General features: G+C 47.5%; 2 protein-coding genes across 3 annotated transcripts in view; one reads left to right on the forward strand and one right to left on the reverse strand.

Moving 5' to 3' along the window:
* The window catches only part of LOC137320706 (polymeric immunoglobulin receptor-like), a 788,493-nt gene that overhangs the window by 423,584 nt on the left and 344,067 nt on the right, over positions 1 to 20,842 (reverse strand). The window lies entirely within an intron of this gene.
* Positions 1 to 20,842, forward strand: part of tmem8b (transmembrane protein 8B) — a 173,951-nt gene that overhangs the window by 114,332 nt on the left and 38,777 nt on the right. The window contains exon 6 of the mRNA XM_067982071.1: positions 16,204 to 16,628. Coding sequence (XP_067838172.1) covers positions 16,204 to 16,628 — 425 coding nt within the window. The remainder of the gene's footprint in view (positions 1 to 16,203; positions 16,629 to 20,842) is intronic.

Here is a 20,842-nt window from a genome sequence, read left to right on the forward strand (position 1 = left end):
CTTGTTGCGCCAGCCGTGCCAGTAATCTGTTCCACATACTTACCATCCTTTTAGTAAAAACAGTTCCTCCTGCATTTCCTATTTTTCTTTTGTTGTCCTTATTTTGTTAATATGACCCCTCATGCTTAAATTCTGTACCCTGGCACAAGAGCTAACTTGGTTCCAACTTGTCCAAATCTTTCCCAATTTTAATCACTTCTATCATATCCCCTCTCGGTCTTCTCTTTTCGAGAGAAAAGACCCAGAGTAGCCAGTCTTTCCTCATCCGTCATTCCCTTAAGTTCCAGGATCAAATGTACGACTCTTCTCTGTAACCCCTCTAATAACTGAGCATCATTTTTGAAATGAGGAGATCAAAACTGCACACAGTACTCCAGGCGCGGACTAAGATGAGAATTATCTGTTCTAAAACTATTTCTCCCTAATTTAAATTTGCGTCCTCTGGTCCTACTCTCCTGACCTACTTTGAAGCAATGTTCTGCTCGGGTAACGTTAGATTGCGGCCACTCGGAGGTTCTTAGTGGGTCAGGTCCAGTCCCAGTTTCCTCTGCTAAAATCCAGTGGTTCCCTATGGTCTTCTGCAGCCATAAAGATAGGGCAGACTGTGCTACTGATGTCCGAGATTAGCCAACGAGAGGTGAGATTTAAGAGACTGAGATGGGTAATGGTCAATTTTGCACCCCATCCCCTTCTCTTAAGTTAGAACAACTGTTCCTGCATCGGCTTCATCAGACGGGCGGAGTAGGAACTGACTGAGAGTTGACGAGACTCACAAAACACGAGCAGACGGAGAGACGGGCAGAGTAGGAAGAGACCAAGAGTTGACGAGACTCACAAAACACGAGCAGACGGAGTGACGGGTGGGGTAGGAAGAGACCGAGAGTTGACGAGACTCACAAAACTCGAGCAGACGGAGTGACGGGTGGGGTAGGAAGAGACCGAGAGTTGACGAGACTCACAAAACTCGAGCAGACGGAGTGACGGGTGGGGTAGGAAGAGACCGAGAGTTGACGAGACTCACAAAACACGAGCAGACGGAGTGACGGGTGGGGTAGGAAGAGACCGAGAGTTGACGAGACTCACAAAACACGAGCAGACGGAGTGACGGGTGGGGTAGGAAGAGACCGAGAGTTGACGAGACTCACAAAACACGAGCAGACGGAGTGACGGGTGGGGTAGGAAGAGACCGAGAGTTGACGAGACTCACAAAACACGAGCAGACGGAGAGACGGGCGGAGTAGGAAGAGACCAAGAGCAGCTTGAACTGTGTAAGTGAGGCAGGCCGATCGGAGTGTGAGGCAGGGGCTGAAGTGATGAAGAGTAGACCCCCTCCCCCAGCTCCGGCGGGTTAGGTTGGAGGCTGAACCCAAACTTGGAAAACTTGCAGTTGGAAGGCGAGCTTCATTCATCCCCAGTAACGAGTAACCCGACAGGACGGAGGAAGAGCAATGTTGGAATAAAAAAGCAACAGAGCCTCGGAGAAGCAAAGAAGCACAGCCGTGGATTTGCTCGGAGCTGGTCCTGCTCCGTCACCGTAACTTTGTCGTAGGTGCGACGGAGACACCGTTACGGCAGCGGAGTGGGAGCAGCTCCGAGGAAATTCCCGGGACGTACGTTTGTTTATTTTTTTTTGTGTTGCTGTAGAAAAGGAAGGCCGTGTTTTTTTTTTTATCAGCCGTTGCTTGTCGAACTGGTTCAACTGAGTGACATTCCTGCTACGTGTTGAAGTCAAACTCTGCGGCAGTCGCTGGAGGTTAGGTGTCTCTTTGTGCTATCGTCTCATCCTCTTGGGCCGAGTATTCTGCGTTGTCGTTGCTGCCTCAAAGGTTATTATTTCATTCATGCGTTTCTTGCCTCCAAGTTAAAATGGAATCTCGACCTTACCCTTTGAAGGATCGTTTTCACCAGACCCGAGGGCAAGGAGAAGTTAAAATAATGGAAGACAATTAAATTTCAGTGATCCGTGCAAACCAAGTTCAATTGTAAACCTAATTTGCACTCCAGCTACTTTTATCAATAATGCTGGTAATGATCTGTGGCATTACAAAATCCATCTGTCTTGTTATCTATACCATGGGATCCATCAGGAAAACAGAAGCTCTGTTTTTCTCTCTCTCTCATGTTAGGAACATAGGTACAGGAGTAGGCCATTCAGCCCCTTGAGCCTGATCCTCCATTTAGTTAGATCATGGTTAATCTGTATCCTAATTCCATCTACCTGCCTTGGTTCTGTAACCCTTGAAAAGCTATCAACTCAGTTTTGAAATTTCCAATTGACCCCATGCCTTTTTGGGGGGAGAGAGTTCCAGATTTCCACTCCCCTTTGTGTGAAGAAGTGCTTCCTGACATCACCCATGAACGGCCCGGCTCTAATTTCAAGATTATGCCCCCTTGTTCTGGACTCCCCCCACCACCTGAGGAAATAGTTTCTCTCTATCCACCCTATCAAATCCTTTAATCATCTTAAACACCTCAATTTAGGTCACCCCTTAATCTTCTATACTCGAGGGAATACAAGCCTAGTCTATTCAACCGGTCCTCGTAATTTAACCCTTTTAGTCCCGGTTCTGGTGAATCTGCACTGCACCCCCTCCAAGGCTAATATATCCTTCCTGAAGTGCGGTGCCAGAACTGAGTGCAGTGCTCCAGATGTGGTCGAGCCAGAGCTTTATATAACTGTAACATAACTTCTTCACTTTTGTATTCCAGCCCCCTTGAGATAAAGGCCAACATTCCATTAGCCTTTGAAATTATTTTTTGAACCAGTTCACTAGTTGTTAGTGATTCATGTACATGGACCTCGAAATCACTCTGCTCCTCCATCAACAGCTTGCATTTATATAGCGCCTTTAGTGTAGTGAAACATCTCAAGGGGTTTCACAGAAACGATTATAAGGGCCATAAATATAAGATAGTCACGAGTAAATCCAATAGCAAATTCAGGAGAAACTTCTTTACCCGGAGAGTGGTGAGAATGTGGAACACAAGGAGCAGTTGAGGCGAATAGAATAGATGCATTTAAGGGGAAGCTAGATAAACACATGAGGGAGAAAGGAATAGAAGGATATTCCGATAGGGTGAGATGAAGTAGGGAGGGAGGAGGCTCGTGTGGAGCATAAACACCGGCATAGATCAGTTGGGCCGAATGGCCTGTTTCTGTGCTGTAAATTCTATGTAATTTTATATTATCAAACAAAATTTGACACCGAGCCACATTAGAAGGTATTAGAACAGGTGACCAAAAGCTTGGTCAAAGAGGTAGGTTTTAACGAGCCTTTTTTATATTCGTTCATGGGATGTGGGCGTCGCTGGCAAGGCTGGCATTTATTGCCCATCCCTAATTGCCCTCGAGAAGGTGGTGGTGAGCCGCCTTCTTGAGCCGCTGCAGTCCGTGTGGTGACGGTTCTCCCACAGTGCTGTTAGGAAGGGAGTTCCAGGATTTTGACCCAGCGACGATGAAGGAACGGCCGATATATTTCCAAGTCGGGATGGTGTGTGACTTGGAGGGGAACATGCAGGTGGTGTCGTTCCCATGTGCCTGCTGCTCTTGTCCTTCTAGGTGGTAGAGGTCGCGGGTTTGGGAGGTGCTGTCAAAGAAGCCTTGGCGAGTTGCTGCAGTGCATCCTGTGGATGGTACACAATGCAGCCACTGTGCGCCGGAGGTGGAGGGAGTGAATGTTTAGGGTGGTGGATGGAGTGCCAATCAAGCGGGCTGCTTTGTCCTGGATGGTGTCGAGCTTCTTGAGTGTTGTTGGAGCTGCACTCATCCAGGCAAGTGGAGATTATTCCATCACACTCCTGACTTGTACCTTGTAGATGGTGGAAAGGCTTTGGGGAGTCAGGAGGTGAGTCACTCGCCGCAGAATACCCAGCCTCTGACCTGCTCTTGTAGCCACTGTATTTATGTGGCTGGTCCAGTTAAGCTTCTGGTCAATGGTGACCCCCAGGATGTTGATGGTGGGGGATTCAGCGATGGCAAATCTGCTGAATGTCAAGGGGAGGTGGTTAGATTCTCTCTTGTTGGAGAGGAGCCGAGCCGAGCGGAGGGAGGGTCCGATAAAAGGCGGGATTTCAGAGCGCTGAGAACAGCTGAGAGGAGCCGAGCCGAGCGGAGGGAGGGTCCGATAAAAGGCGGGATTTCAGAGCACTGAGAACAGCTGAGAGGAGCCGAGCCGAGCGGAGGGAGCGTCCGATAAAAGGCGGGATTTCAGAGCGCTGAGAACAGCTGAGAGGAGCCGAGCCGAGCGGAGGGAGCGTCCGATAAAAGGCGGGATTTCAGAGCGCTGAGAACAGCTGAGAGGAGCCGAGCGGAGCGGAGGGAGCGTCCGATAAAAGGCGGGATTTCAGAGCGCTGAGAACAGCTGAGAGGAGCCGAGCCGAGCGGAGGGAGCGTCCGATAAAAGGCGGGATTTCAGAGCGCTGAGAGGAGCCGAGCCGAGCGGAGGGAGCGTCCGATAAAAGGCGGGATTTCAGAGCGCTGAGAACAGCTGAGAGGAGCCGAGCCGAGCGGAGGGAGCGTCCGATAAAAGGCGGGATTTCAGAGCGCTGAGAACAGCTGAGAGGAGCCGAGCCGAGCGGAGGGAGCGTCCGATAAAAGGCGGGATTTCAGAGCGCTGAGAACAGCTGAGAGGAGCCGAGCCGAGCGGAGGGAGGGTCCGATAAAAGGCGGGATTTCAGAGCGCTGAGAACAGCTGAGAGGAGCCGAGCCGAGCGGAGGGAGGGTCCGATAAAAGGCGGGATTTCAGAGCGCTGAGAACAGCTGAGAGGAGCCGAGCCGAGCGGAGGGAGGGTCCGATAAAAGGCGGGATTTCAGAGCACTGAGAACAGCTGAGAGGAGCCGAGCCGAGCGGAGGGAGCGTCCGATAAAAGGTGGGATTTCAGAGCGCTGAGAACAGCTGAGAGGAGCCGAGCCGAGCGGAGGGAGCGTCCGATAAAAGGCGGGATTTCAGAGCGCTGAGAACAGCTGAGAGGAGCCGAGCCGAGCGGAGGGAGCGTCCGATAAAAGGCGGGATTTCAGAGCGCTGAGAACAGCTGAGAGGAGCCGAGCGGAGCTGCGACCGAGTTCGAAGTGACGTCAGGAATCAGATCGGGACGCGACACAGGGGAGGCACCTGATTGGTGAGTAGGTTCAGGTGAGTATTTCTCCTTATCTCCAGCAACTGAAGTAAAAGGAAAGGGAAGGTCTGCAGGTCTTATAGGAAGTAGCGTTTATTTTTTAGTGAATCAAGGTCCCTAGTGTAGTTAACATTCTCTAAATTGAGAACAATTTAAAGGAGTAAACTCCTTAAAGGGAGTGGTAAGTAGTTTTTCTTTCCTTTTTTTTTCTCTTGACATTGTAGTTGTTCTTAAGCTAATTTAAGGGTTAAGTCATGGCAGGAGATCCCAGCGCCGTGTCATGTTCCTCTTGTGGGATGTGGGAATTCAGGGCTCCTTCCTGTATCCCTGATTCCTTCACCTGCGGGAAGTGTGTCCAGCTGCAGCTATTGTTTGACCGCTTGACGGCTCTGGAGCTGCGGATGGACTCACTTTGGAGCATCCGCGATGCTGAGAAAGTCGTGGATAGCACGTTCAGTGAGTTGGTCACACCGCAGATAAAAATTACTGAGGGAGATAGTGAATGGGTGACCAACAGACAGAGGAAGAGTAGGAAGGCAGTGCAGGGGTCCCCTGCGGTCATCTCCCTCCAAAACAGGTATACCGTTTTGGATACTGTTGGCGGAGATGGCTCACCAGGGGAAGGTGGCAGTGGCCAGGTTCATGGCACCGTGGCTGGCTCTGCTGCACAGGAGGGCAGGAAAAAGAGTGGCAGAGCTATAGTGATAGGGGACTCGATTGTAAGGGGAATAGACAGGCGTTTCTGCGGACGCAACCGAGACTCCAGGATGGTATGTTGCCTCCCTGGTGCAAGGGTCAAGGATGTCTCGGAGCGGCTGCAGGACATTCTGGAGGGGGAGGGTGAACAGCCAGTTGTCGTGGTGCATATAGGCACCAACGATATAGGTAAAAAACAGGATGAGGTCCTACAAGCTGAATTTAGGGAGTTAGGAGTTAAACTAAAGAGTAGGACCTCAAAGGTAGTAATCTCAGAATTGCTACCAGTGCCACGGGCTAGTCAGAGTAGGAATGACAGGATAGCTAAGATGAATACGTGGCTTGAGAGATGGTGCAAGAGGGAGGGATTCAAATTCCTGGGCCATTGGAACCGGTTCTGGGGGAGGTGGGACCAGTACAAATTGGACGGTCTGCATCTGGGCAGGACTGGAACCAATGTCCTAGGGGGAGTGTTTGCTAGTGCTGTTGGGGAGGGTTTAAACTAATGTGGCAGGGGGATGGGAACCGATGCAGGAAGTCAGTGGGAAATAAAGTGGTGACAGAAACAAAAGGCAGTAAGGGAGAGTGTACAGAACATGACCGGACAGATGGTCTGAGAAAGCAGGGCAAAGACCAAGGGAAGACTAGATTAAACTGCATTTATTTCAATGCAAGAAGTCTGATGGGCAAGGCAGATGAACTCAGGGCATGGATGGGTACATGGGACTGGGATGTTATAGCTATTACTGAAACATGGCTAAGGGAGGGGCAGGACTGGCAGCTCAATGTTCCAGGGTACAGATGCTATAGGAAAGATAGAGCAGGAGGTAAGAGAGGAGGGGGAGTTGCGTTCTTGATTAGGGAGAACATCACGGCAGTAGTGAGAGGGGATATATCCGAGGGTTCGCCCACTGAGTCCATATGGGTAGAACTGAAAAATAAGAAGGGAGAGATCACTTTGATAGGATTGTACTACAGACCCCCAAATAGTCAACGGGAAATTGAGGAGCAAATATGTAAGGAGATTACAGACAGCTGCAAGAAAAATAGGGTGGTAATAGTAGGGGACTTTAACTTTCCCAACATTGACTGGGACAGCCATAGCATTAGGGGCTTGGATGGAGAGAAATTTGTTGAGTGTATTCAGGAGGAATTTCTCATTCAGTATGTGGATGGCCCGACTAGAGAGGGGGCAAAACTTGACCTCCTCTTGGGAAATAAGGAAGGGCAGGTGACAGAAGTGTTAGTGAGGGATCACTTTGGGACCAGTGATCATAATTCCATTAGTTTTAAGATAGCTATGGAGAAGGATAGGTCTGGCCCAAAAGTTAAAATTCTAAATTGGGGAAAGGCCAATTTTGATGGTATTAGACAGGAACTTTCAGAAGTTGATTGGGAGAGTCTGTTGGCAGGCAAAGGGACGTCTGGTAAGTGGGAGGCTTTCAAAAGTGTGTTAACCAGGGTTCAGGGTAAGCACATTCCTTATAAAGTGAAGGGCAAGGCTGGTAGAAGTAGGGAACCTTGGATGACTCGGGAGATTGAGGCACTAGTCAAAAATAAGAAGGAGGCATATGACATGCATAGGCAGCTGGGATCAAGTGGATCCCTTGAAGAGTATAGAGATTGCCGGAGTAGAGTTAAGAGAGAAATCAGGAGGGCAAAAAGGGGATATGAGATTGCTTTGGCAGATCAGGCAAAGGTGAATCCAAAGAGCTTCTACAAATACATAAAGGGCAAAAGGGTAACTAGGGAGAGAGTAGGGCCTCTTAAGGATCAACAAGGTCATCGATGTGCGGAACCACAAGAGATGGGTGAGATCCTGAATGAATATTTCACATCGGTATTTATGGTTGAGAAAGGCATGGATGTTAGGGAACTTGGGGAAATAAATAGTGATGTCTTGAGGAGTGTACATATTACAGAGAGGGAGGTGCTGGAAGTCTTAACGCGCATCAAGGTAGATAAATCTCCGGGACCTGATGAAATGTATCCCAGGACGTTATGGGAGGTTAGGGAGGAAATTGCGGGTCCCCTAGCAGAGATATTTGAATCATCCACCGCTACAGGTGAGGTGCCTGAAGATTGGAGGGTAGCAAATGTTGTGCCTTTGTTTAAGAAGGGCGGCAGGGAAAAGCCTGGGAACTACAGACCAGTGAGCCTGACATCTGTAGTGGGTAAGTTGTTAGAGGGTATTCTGAGGGACAGAATCTACAAGCATTTGGAGAGGCAGGGACTAATTAGGAACAGTCAGCATGGTTTTGTGAGAGGAAAATCATGTCTCACGAATTTGATTGAGTTTTTTGAAGGGGTAACCAAGAAGATAGATGAGGGCTGTGCAGTAGACGTGGTCTACATGGACTTCAGCAAAGCATTTGACAAGGTACCGCATGGTAGGTTGTTACATAAGGTTAAATCTCATGGGATCCAAGGTGAGGTAGCCAATTGGATACAAAATTGGCTTGACGACAGAAGACAGAGGGTGGTTGTCGAGGGTTGTTTTTCAAACTGGATGCCTGTGTCCAGTGGTGTGCCTCAGGGATCGGTGCTGGGTCCGCTGTTATTTGTTATTTATATTAATGATTTGGATGAGAATTTAGGAGGCATGGTTAGTAAGTTTGCAGATGACACCAAGATTGGTGGCATTGTGGACAGTGAAGAAGGTTATCTCGGATTGCAACGGGATCTTGATAAATTGGGCCAGTGGGCCGATGAATGGCAGATGGAGTTTAATTTAGATAAATGTGAGGTGATGCATTTTGGTAGATCGAATCGGGCCAGGACCTACTCCGTTAATGGTAGGGCGTTGGGGAGAGTTATAGAACAAAGAGATCTTGGAGTACAGATTCATAGCTCCTTGAAAGTGGAGTCACAGGTGGATAGGGTGGTGAAGAAGGCATTCAGCATGCTTGGTTTCATTGGTCAGAACATTGAATGCAGGAGTTGGGATGTCTTGTTGAAGTTGTACAGGGCATTGGTGAGGCCACACTTGGAGTACTGTGTACAGTTCTGGTCACCCTATTATAGAAAGGATATTATTAAACTAGAAAGAGTGCAGAAAAGATTTACTAGGATGCTACCGGGACTTGATGGTTTGACTTACAGGGAGAGGTTAGACAGACTGGGACTTTATTCCCTGGAGAGTAGGAGGTTAAGGGGTGATCTTATAGAAGTCTATAAAATAATGAGGGGCATAGATAAGGTCGATAGTCAAAATCTTTTCCCAAAGGTAGGGGAGTCTATAACGAGGGGGCACAGATTTAAGGTGAGAGGGGAGAGATACAAAAGGATCCAGAGGGGCAATTTTTTCACTCAAAGGGTGGTGAGTGTCTGGAACGAGCTGCCAGAGGCAGTAGTAGAGGCGGGTACAATTTTGTCTTTTAAAAAGCATTTGGACAGTTACATGGGGAAGATGGGTATCGAGGGATATGGGCCAAGTGCAGGCAATTGGGACTAGCTTAGTGGTATAAACTGGGCGACATGGACATGTTGGGCCGAAGGGCCTGTTTCCATGTTGTAACTTCTATGATTCTATGATTCTATGATTCTATGGTCATTGCCTGGCTCTTGTCTGGCACAAATGTTACTTGCCACTTATCAGCCCAAGCCTGGATGTTGTCCAGGTCTTGCTGCATGCGGGCACGGACTGCTTCATTATCTGAGGGGTTGCGAATGGAACTGAACACTGTGCAATCATCAGCGAACATCCCTATTTCTGACCTTATGATGGAGGGAAGGTCATTGATGAAGCAGCTGAGGATGGTTGGGCCTAGGACACTGCCCTGAGGAACTCCTGCAACAATGTCCTGGGGCTGAGATGATTGGCCTCCAACAACCACTACCATCTTCCTTTGTGCTAGGTATGACTCCAGCCACTGGAGAGTTTTCCCCCGATTCCCAATGACTTCAATTTTACTAGGGCTCCTTGGTGCCACACTCGGTCAAATGCTGCCTTGATGTCAAGGGCAGTCACTCTCACCTCACCTCTGGAATTCAGCTCTTTTGTCCATGTTTGGACCAAGGCTGTAATGAGGTCTGGAGCCGAGTGGTCTTAAAGGAGGAGAGAGAGAGGTAGAGAGACGGAGAGGTTTAGGGAGGGAATTCCATAGCTTAGAGCCTAGAAAGCTGAAGGCACGGCCGCCAATGGTGGAGCGATTAAAATCGGGGATGCGCAAGAGGTCAGAATTGGAGGAGCGCAGAGATCTCGGAGGGTTGTAGGGCTGGAGGAGGTTACAGAGATAGGGAGGGGCGAGGCCATGGAGGGATTTGAAAACATGGATGACAATTTTAAAATCAAGGCATTGATGGAAAGGGAGCCAATGTAGGTCAGCGAGCACAGGGGGTGATGGGTGAACGGGACATGGTGCGAGTTAGGATACGGGCAGCAGAGTTTTGGAATATTATGGAGGGTGGAAGATGAGAGGTCGGCCGGGAGAGTATTGGAATAGTTGAGTCTGGAGGTAAGAAAGGCATGGAATAGGGTTCCAGCAGCAGATGGGTTGAAGCAGACTCGATTTGAAAACTCTGGTCCTCAAGAGTTAATGTTGAACTCTTTAGTGGGACATGGTTAAATATAAAATCAACAGATGGCTTTACTTTACATTGAGTGAACAAACAGAGTAACAATTACAATGAATTGCGACTGATTTAACAACCAGTCTTTGTAACCTAGAGAGTAACAAAGTGTGCTGCACCAGCCCTGTCAACGGGTGACATCTAACTTTCCCGACCCGTCATTTTCTGACCCTCATCGGCACTATGTTGAGGGGACTGATCTCACTCCCTGTGTCCGTTTCCCTTACCAAGTCTTCCACACTGAACCACACCAAGGCCTAAATTTTAACCCCACAAACAGGTGGGTTGGGGGCGGGTGGGAAAGTAAAAATTGTAAAAAAAAAACTAAAACCCGCCCCCAACCCACCCACTTTGATTTTAATGGAGGCGGGTCGAGGGGGGGGCAACCAGTCCGCTCTCAGAAGGCGGGTCAGTCAGTGAAAGCTTTTAAGGAGGCTGCAGGCCATACTTGTAGAAGCTCTTACAATCCGTTTATATATTTCTTGCTAATTTACTTTCATATTTTATTTCCTCCCTTTTTATCAATTTTTTTGGTTGTCCTTTGTTGGTTTCGGAAACTCTCCCAATCCCCAGGCTTATTTCTCTTCTTGGCAGCATTACAGGCCTCTTCTTTCAGTCTAATATTCTCCTTAACATCTTTAGTTGGCCACGGGTGGATCACTTTTCCAGTGGAGTTTTTATTTCTCAATGGAATGTATATTTGTTGAGAATATTGAAATATTTCATTAAATGTTTGCCATTGCTTTTCAACTGTCAAATCCTTTAATTTAATTTCCCAATCTACCTTTGTCAACTCGCCCCTCATACCTATGTAATTGGTTTTATTTAAGTTTAGGACTCTAGTTTCTGACTTAAGTTCGTCACTCTCAAACTCAATGTGAAATTCTATCATATTATGATCACTCTTCCCCAGAGGTTCTTTTATTGTGAGATTACTAATTAACCCTATCTCATTACATAATACAAGATCTAAAATAGCCTGTTCCCTGGTTGGTTCCATGACGTATTGCTGTAGGAAACTGTCTCGAATACATTCCATGAACTCGTCCTCCAAACTACCTTTGCCAATTTGATTTGCCCAGTCTATATGCAGATTAAAGTCCCCCATGATGACTGTATTTCCTTTGTTACAAGCTCCTATTATTTCATGATTAATACTCTGTCCAAGGGTATTGCTACTATTAGAGGGGCCAATAAACTACTCCCACCAGTGTTTTCTGCCCCTTGTTATTTCTCATTCCCACCCATATTGATTCTACTTCCTGATCTTCTGAGCCAAGATCCTTTCTCACTACCGTCCTCATGTCATCCTTTATTATTGGGGCTACACCCCCTCCTTTTCCATTCTGCCTGTCTTTTCTAAACGTGAGTTACCCTGGAATATTTAGTTCCCAACCTTGGTCAGTTTGCAACCATGTCTCTGTAATGACTATTAGATCAAACCCATTTATCTCTATTTGTGCCATTAATTCATCTATCTTGTTATGAATGCTCCGTGCAGTCAGATAAAGAGCCTTTAATTTTGACTTTTCAGCATTTTTTCTTGCTTTGACCTTACTTGCTGATGCACTATTATTGGTAAACGCTCTCTCCCTTCCTGCCACACTCTGGTTATCTTTACCCGAATCACTGCACTGTTCTATTGTCTTAACTTTTCTCATTAGATTGCTAAATTTCCCCTCACCTGACCCCCTCCCCCCCGCCCCATTTAGTTTAAAGCCCTGTCTACAGCCCTAGTTATTCGATTCGCCGGGACACTGGTCCCAGCCCGGTTTAAGGGGATAAGAAATAGGAGCAGGAGTAGGCCACACAGCCCCTTGAGCGGGCTTCGCCATTCAACATCATCTTCTCCATTGTCCTGCCCGATCCCCATATCTCTTGATTCCCTTAATGTCCAAAAATCTATCGATCTCAGTCCTGAATATATTCAACGACTGAGCATCCACAGCCCTCTGGGGTAGAGAATTCAAAGGGTTCACAACCCTCTGAGTGAAGAAATTTTTCCTCATCTCTGTCCTAAATGGTCGAATCCTTATCTTGAGACTATGACCCCTAGTTCTAGACTCTCCAGCCAGGGGGAAACAGCCTCGCAACATCTACCCTGTCAAGCCCTCTAAAAATGTTATATGTTTCAATTAGATCACTTCTCATTCTTCCAAATTCCAGAGAATACAGGCTAATGGAATGCTGGCCTTTATATCTGGAGGACTAGAGTACAAGGGGGCAGAGGTTACGCTGCAGCTATACAAAACCCTGGTCAGACCGCACCTGGAGTACTGTGAGCAGTTCTGGGCACCGCACCTTCGGAAGGACATATTGGCCTTGGAGGGAGTGCAACGTAGGTTTACTAGAATGATACCCGGACTTCAAGGGTTAAGTTACGAGGAGAGATTACACAAATTGGGGTTGTATTCTCCAGAGTTTTGAAGGTTAAGGGGTGATCTGATCGAAGTTTATAAGATATTAAGGGGAACAGATAGGGTGGATAGAGAGAAACTATTTCTGCTGGTTGGGGATTTTAGGAGTAGGGGGCACAGTCTAAAAATTAGAGCCAGACCTTTCAGGAGCGAGATTAGAAAACATTTCTACACACAAAGGGTTGTAGAAGTTTGGAACTCTGTTCCGCAAACGGCAATTGATACTAGCTCAATTGCTAAATTTAAATGTGAGATAGATAGCTTTTTGGCAACCAAAGGTATTAAGGGATATGGGCCAAAGACAGGTATATGGAGTTAGATCACAGATCAGCCATGATCTTATCAAATGGCGGAGCAGGCACAAGGGGCTGAATGGCCTACTCCTGTTCCTATGTTCCTATGTTCCTAACCCCATTGCAATAAAGGCTAACATACCATTTGCCTTCTTAATTGCTTGCTTTACCTGCATGTTAACTTTCTGTGATTCGTGTACAAAGACACCCAAATCCCTCTGAATACCAACATTTCGTAGTCTCTCACCTTTTAAAAAAATCCTGCATTTCCATTCTTCCTACCAAAGTGAATAACCTCACATTTCCCCACATTATACTCCATCTGTCACCTTCTCGCCCACTCACTTAACCTGTCTATATCCCTTTGCAGACTCTTTGTGTCCTCCTCACAGCTTACTTTCCCACCTAGCTTTGTATCGTCAGCAAATTTGGATACATTACACTCGGTCCCTTCATCTAAGTGATTAATATAGATTGTAAATAGCTGAGACCCAAATACCGATCCTTGTGGCACTCCATTATTTACAGCCTGCCAACCTGAGAATGACCCGTTTATTCCTACTCTCTGTTTCCTGTTTGTTAACCAATCCTCAAGCCATGCTAATATATTACTCCCAATTTCACGAGCCCTAATCTTATGTAACAACCTCTTGTGTGGCACCTTATCGAATGCCTTTTGAAAATCCATATATACCTTTTCCATACTTGTAGAAGCTCTTACACTCTGTTTTTATATTTCTTGCTAGTTCACTCTCATATTCAATTTTCTCCCTCTTTATCAATTTCTTGGTCATCCTTTGCTGATTTCTGAAACCCTCCCAATCCTCAGGTTTACTATTGTTTTTGGCAACAATGTAAGCCTCTTCTTTTAATCTAATACTATCCTTAACTTCTCTAGTTAGCCATGGTTGGATCACTTTTCCAGTGGAGTTTTTATTCCTCAAGGGAATGGATATTCGTTGAGAAATATGAATTATTTTTTTAAATGTTCACCATTGCTTACCTACTGTCATATAATCTAATTTCTACTGTAACCAACTTGCCCCTCGTACCTACATAATTGGTTTTGTTTAAATTTAACTACATCACTCTCAAACTCAAGATGAAATTCTATCATATTATGATTACTCTTCCCCAGAGGATCATCTTCAAAATCATGAGGGGTTTTGATAGAGTAAATAAGGAGAAACTGTTTCCAGTGGCAGAAGAATCGGTAACCATCTTCAGCTGCTTCATCAATGACCTTCCCTCCATCATAAGGTCACAAATGGGGATGTTTGCTGATGATTGCACAGTGTTCAGTTCCATTCGCAACCCCTCAAATAATGAAGCAGTCCGAGCCCGCATGCAGCAAGACCTTGGCAACATCCAGGCTTGGGCTCATAAGTGGCAAGTAACATTCGCGCCAGATAAGTGCCAGGCAATGACCATCTCCAACAAGAGAGGGTCTAACTACCTCCCCTTGACATTCAACGGCATTACCATCGCCGAATCCCCCACCATCAACATTCCTGAGGGTCACCATTGACCAGAAACTTAACTGGACCAGCCATATAAATACTGTGGCTACGAGAGCAGGTCAGAGGCTGGGTATTCTGCAGTGAGTGATTCACCTCCTGACTCCCCAAAGCCTTTCCACCATCTACAAGGCACAAGTCAGGAGTGTGATGGAATACTCTCCACTTGCTTGGATGAGTGCAGCTCCAACAACACTCAAGAAGCTCGACACCATCCAAGATAAAGCAGCCTGCTTGATTGGCACCCCATCCACCACCTGAAACATTCACTCCCTTCACCACCGGCGCACTGTGGCTGCAGTGTGTACCATCCACAGGATGCACTGCAGCAACTCGCCAAGGCTTCTTCGACAGCACCTCCCAAATCCGCGACCTCTACCACCTGGAAGGACAAGAGCAGCAGGCACATGGGAACAACACCACCTGCACGTTCCCCTCCAAGTCACACACCATCCCGACTTGGAAATATATCACCGTTCCTTCATCGTCGCTGGGTCAAAATCCTGGAACTCCCTTCCTAACAGCACTGTGGGAGAACCGTCACCACACGGACTGCAGCGGTTCAAGAAGGCGGCTCACCACCACCTTCTCAAGGGCAATTAGGGATGGGCAATAAATGCCGGCCTCGCCAGCGACGCCCACATCCCGTGAACGAATAAAAAAAAACGGAGGACACAGATTTAAAGTAATTGGCAAAAGAACCAGAGGTGAGATGAGGAAACATTTTTTTACGCAGAGAGTTGTAATGATCTGGAATGCACGGCCTGAAAGGGCGGTGGAAGCAGATTCAATAATAACTTTCAAAAGGGAATTATAAATACTTGCAGGGGAAAAATTTGCAGGGCTATGGGGAAAGGGCAGGGGGGAATGGGACTAATTGGATAGCTCTTTCAAAGACCCGACACAGGCACGATGGGCCAAATGGCCTCCTCCTGTGCTGTATGATTCCATGATTCTAAATTGAGTCGTACAATGGTCGGGTGGGACGTTTCCAATGCGATGTTATCGCCGTGAACCATTTTGAGGACCTCGCCAGTTAAGGAGGTCATGAGCCTGGCTGGCAGTCAGAACTTGGGGGTGGCGGGGAGGTGATCGTGGGGCGGGGTGGGGGGGAGGAGAGGGGGGAGAGAGGAGGCTTCCTCATGGGCCGGAGATTTATTTATGTTTGTCGTTTGACCCAGCGAGGCACTCCTGCTCCTCCTGGCCTCACGGAAAGCAAAAGTTGAAAAATATCTTCCGCCATTTACGTTATGCGTACTCTCTGTAAAAGTCTAGATATTCCTGCGCCTCTTCTTCCTTTCAATTTGTGCCCCCCAAAAAATTGCACCAGTGGGAGGGGGAGGGGGGCCCCAGGTACGTCTCAAGACCCCAATTTGCCAATGGCAAGAAGCCTGAAAAACAGGCAGACGCTTTGGCCACCTATCTCAGGACCCTACCCAAGATGGCGGCGGCCTGAGCACCAGCGTAAAACGGGAAGTAAGTGATCCAACGCCATTTTGCCCTGTTTACGCCAGGCTGAGGCTCATAAAATCCTCCCCCCCCTTTCCCCCCCCCCTCCTCGCGATAATGAAACACACTTATTTTTTCTTCCAGATTGCTCCAAACCCGATGCTTCCAAGAGCGTTTCCGGGCCGATCGCCTCCACGCTGAACATGCCGCAGTCGTTCGGCTCCCCCGGAAGCCCGTCCATCCTCGACAACCTCCCCGTCGCTGGGTCTGCCCCTCGGCCGCTGAATGAGTCGGAGGAGGAGGAGGAGGAGGGGGAGGGGGAGAGAGGCTCGGCGGAGCATCCGTCCGCAGAGGGGGCGGGGCAGCGGGCCGGGGTTGCCGTGGGAGACAGATGCTGGCCCGTCCGCCCCACCCTCAGGAACGAGCTGGACACTTTCTCCGTCCACTTCTACATATTTTTCGGGCCCAACGTGTCTGTGCCACCTGAGAAGCCGGCCGTGTTTGTGATTAACCTGGTGCCTGTCCTGGATAGCGGAGGAGTCCTGAATATGGAGCTAAAATTCAACACAGTAAGTGGGAGCGAGCCAGTGAGCGAGCGAGCGATATCTCACAGCGGGACTGGGGATGAAAATGCATTCAGTGTGTAGTGCAGCTCACTCTATAACAGCCACCCATCAGATTGACTGCGTCAGTCCATGTGGGTGTGTTGTTCCCTCTGAGAGTCTGCTTTATTCACTTAATGTTGGGGCTGAAGTCCCTATAATGACACATTCCCTCTCTCTGTCTCTGTTTCTGTCTCTTTCTCACTCTCTTCTGTCTCTGTCTGTCTGTCCCTGTCTCTCTCTGACTCTCTGTTCCTCTCGCTCTCACTCTGTTTCCTTCTCTCTCTGTCTCTCCCCCTTTCTCTCTGTCTCTTTCTCTTTCTGTCTCTCTCTCTCTCTCTCTCACTGTCTCACTCTGTCTCTCTCTCTCACTCTCTCTCTCTCTCTCTCACTCTGTTTACTTCTCTCTCTGTTTCTCCCCTTTCTCTCTCTCTCTCTTTCTGTCTCAGTGTCTCTCTCTCTCTAACTCACTCTCACTCTGTCTCTCTGTTCCTCTCTCACTCTATTTCCTTCTCTCTCTGTCTTTCTTCCATTCCCTCTGTCTTTTTCTCTTTCTGTCTTTCTTATTGTGTCTCTTTCTCTCTCTGTCTCACTCTCACTCTGTGCCTCTCTGTTCCTTTCACTCTGTCTCTCTCATTCTGTTTCCTTCTCTCTCTGTCTCTCCCTCTTTCTCTCTGTTTCTTCTCTGTCTGTCTCTCCCACTGTCTCTTTCTCTCTTGTACTTCTCTCTCTGTCTCTCACAAGAACATAAGAACATAAGAAATAGGAGCAGGAGTAGGCCAATCGGCCCCTCGAGCCTGCTCCGCCATTCAATAAGATCATGGCTGATCTGATCCTAACCTCAAATCTAAATTCATGTCCAATTTCCTGCCCGCTCCCCGTAACCCCTAATTCCCTTTACTTCTCGGAAACTGTCTATTTCTGTTTTAAATTTATTTAATGATGTAGCTTCCACAGCTTCCTGGGGCAGCAAATTCCACAGACCTACCACCCTCTGAGTGAAGAAGTTTCTCCTCATCTCAGTTTTGAAAGAGCAGCCCCTTATTCTAAGATTATGCCCCCTAGTTCCAGTTTCACCCATCTTTGGGAACATCCTTACTGCATCCACCCGATCAAGACCCTTCACAATCTTATATGTTTCAATAAGATCGCCTCTCATTCTTCTGAACTCCAATGAGTAGAGTCCCAATCTACTCAACCTCTCCTCATATGTCCGCCCCCTCATTCCTGGGATTAACTGAGTGAACCTTCTTTGTACTGCCTCGAGAGCAAGTATGTCTTTTCTTAAGTATGGATACCAAAACTGTATGCAGTATTCCAGGTGCGGTCTCACCAATACCTGATATAACTGCAGCAATACCTCCCTGTTTTTATATTCTGTCCCCCGAGCAATAAAAGCCAACATTCCGTTGGCCTTCTTGATCACCTGCTGCACCTGCAAACTAACCTTTTGATTTTCTTGCACTAGGACCCCCAGATCCCTTTGTACTGCAGTACTTTCCAGTTTCTCGCCATTAAGATAATAACTTGCGCTCTGATTTTTCCTGCCAAAGTGCATAACCTCACATTTTCCAATATTGTATTGCATCTGCCAAATCTCCACCCACTCATCCAGCCTGTCTATATCCCCCTGTAGGTTTTTTATGTCCTCCTCACTCTCCACTTTCCCTCCCATCTTTGTATCATCTGCAAACTTTGATATGTTACACTCGGTCCCCTCCTCCAAATCGTTATTATAGATTGTAAAGAGTTGGGGACCCAGCACCGACCCCTGCGGAACACCACTGGCTACTGGTTGCCAGTCCGAGAATGAACCATTTATCCCAACTCTCTGCTTCCTGTTAGATAACCAATCCTCCACCCATGCCAGAATATTACCCCCAATCCAGTGATTCTTTGTCTTGAGCAATAATCTTTTATGTGGCAATCTCTCTCTCTCAACCGCCTCAGTATCTCTCTGTTTATTTTGTATTCTCCAATTTTCTCTCTCTCTCTCTCTCTCTACCTGACCTGGTCTCTCTCTTTCTCTCATACTCACTCTCTCTGTCTCTCCCGTGTATATCAGCTGATCTTCTCTGATGGTGCTCACGTTTAGGTTAGAGTCCAGATCATGATTGTGCTGTTTAGCTCATAGCCTGATCTGGCCTGTCCCTTTAATCCAACTATATCAGACATTGCCTGGGCGGGGGGGGGGGGAGTGGCCTCAGCGGGTCAATCAGAGTTTAATTGCTGTTTGCCAACGGAAATTTGCGGTTCCAGGTCAGAGAGAAAAAACAACCTTTCTCTTTTTTTTCCTGCTTTTTACAATTTCAAGGCAGGGCGCAAACCAATTTTTAGGCCAAGGTATCTGAAACCTTCGATCTAAACCCAAAGACCTCTGTAGTTAGTCGGAAAAAGGAGAGAAAAACAATTACATAGAGAAATTAATTTTAATCGTTATCTTAACATTAAAGTTATAAACCAGTCGTTACAGAAGATTAAGGGGTGATCTAATCGAGGTGTCTAAGATGTTAAGGCTGTGCCCCCTTGTTTAAAATTAGAGCTAGGCCGTTCAGCAGGAGGTGGAAGAGAAGGAGCAGGAGGTGGAGGAGAGAGAAGGAGCAGGAGGAGGAGCAGGAGGAGGGGAAGGAGCAGGAGTTGGAGAAGGAGCAGGAGGAGGAGGAGAGAGAAGGAGCAGGAGGAGGGGAAGGAGCAGGAGCAGGAGTTGGAGAAGGAGCAGGAGGAGGGGAAGGAGCAGGAGTTGGAGAAGGAGCAGGAGGAGGAGGAGAGAGAAGGAGCAGGAGGAGGGGAAGGAGCAGGAGCAGGAGTTGGAGAAGGAGCAGGAGGAGGAGGTTGAGAAGGAGGTGGAGAAGGAGCATGAGGTGGAGGAGGAGCAGGAGGAGGAGAGAAACTATTTCCTCTGGTGGGGGGAGTCCAGAACAAGGGGGCACAACCTTAAAATTAGAGCTAGGGCCGTTCAGGGGTGATGTCAGGAAACACTTCCTCACACAAAGGGGAGTGGAAATCTGGAACTCTCTCCCCCAAAAAAAGCTGTCGAGGCTGGGGGTCAATTGGAGCTTTCAAGACTGAGATTGATAGATTTTTGTCGGGTGAGGGTATCGAGGGATATGGATCAAAGGCGGGTAAATGGAGTTGAGCTACAGATCAGCCATGATCTAATTAAATGGTGGAACAGGCTCGATGGGCTGAATGGCCTCCTCCTGTTCCTATGTCATTTTCAATCACAACAAGGAGTGAGCTAAACTTAACGACCAATGGGTGGAAAAAAGCTGCTTTACTATTGCTGCTATTCATTTCTTCATTTATTGTTTAATCCGTGGAAAATAATCACAGAGCAGGGTGGGTTTTCAGTTGGTCCATTACAGACTGATCTGGGATGGCTCTAATTAATTTATAACCTCAGGCCTGCGGTGATAAGTTTAGCTTGAAGTCTGCGTGTAGCTTTCTGGTAACATGCTGCCTGCATTACTGCCACACTGAAATAGCCTAGGGGATGATGTGCCTCTTTAAGTAAGTGGATCGCTGCCAGATATTGCCTCATCCTCTGTACTCCAGGCGGCATGAGGGATGCGATTAATAAAAAGCGACATCAATCCTGCCTCTCTGATACACTAACGTGAGCGACAAGGGTGCTAATGGAACCAGTTCTCTTAATCACAGATTGACAGGTCGAGATAAAAATATCCGATCAGGTGAACTGAAAAACAGTTGCATTTATATCGCACCTTCTCCTCATCTCTCGGGATGTCCCAAAGTGCTTTGCCTACATAGTGCTTTTGAAGTGCAGTGACTGGAACATAGGAACAGGAGGAGGCCATTCAGCCCCTCGAGCCTGTTCCGCCATTCAATTAGATCATGGCTGCTCCGTATCTTAACTCCATCTACCCGCCTTGGTTCCGTGTCACTTAATACCCTCACCCAACAAAAAATCTAACAATCTCAGTGTTGAAATTTTCAATTGACCCCCCCGGCCTCAACAGCTTTTTTGGGGGAGAGAGTTCCAGATTTCCACTCCCCTTTGTGTGAGGAAGTGCTTCCTGACATCACCCCTGAACGGCCTGGCTCTAATTTTAAGGTTGTGCCCCCTTGTTCTGGACTCCCCCCACCAGAGGAAATAGTTTCTCTCTCTCTACCCTATCAAATCCTTTAATCATCTTAAACACCTCATTTAGATCACCCAT

The sequence above is a fragment of the Heptranchias perlo genome, chromosome 4 (genome assembly GCF_035084215.1).
Source record: "Heptranchias perlo isolate sHepPer1 chromosome 4, sHepPer1.hap1, whole genome shotgun sequence".
Classification (NCBI taxonomy): Eukaryota; Metazoa; Chordata; class Chondrichthyes; order Hexanchiformes; family Hexanchidae; genus Heptranchias; species Heptranchias perlo.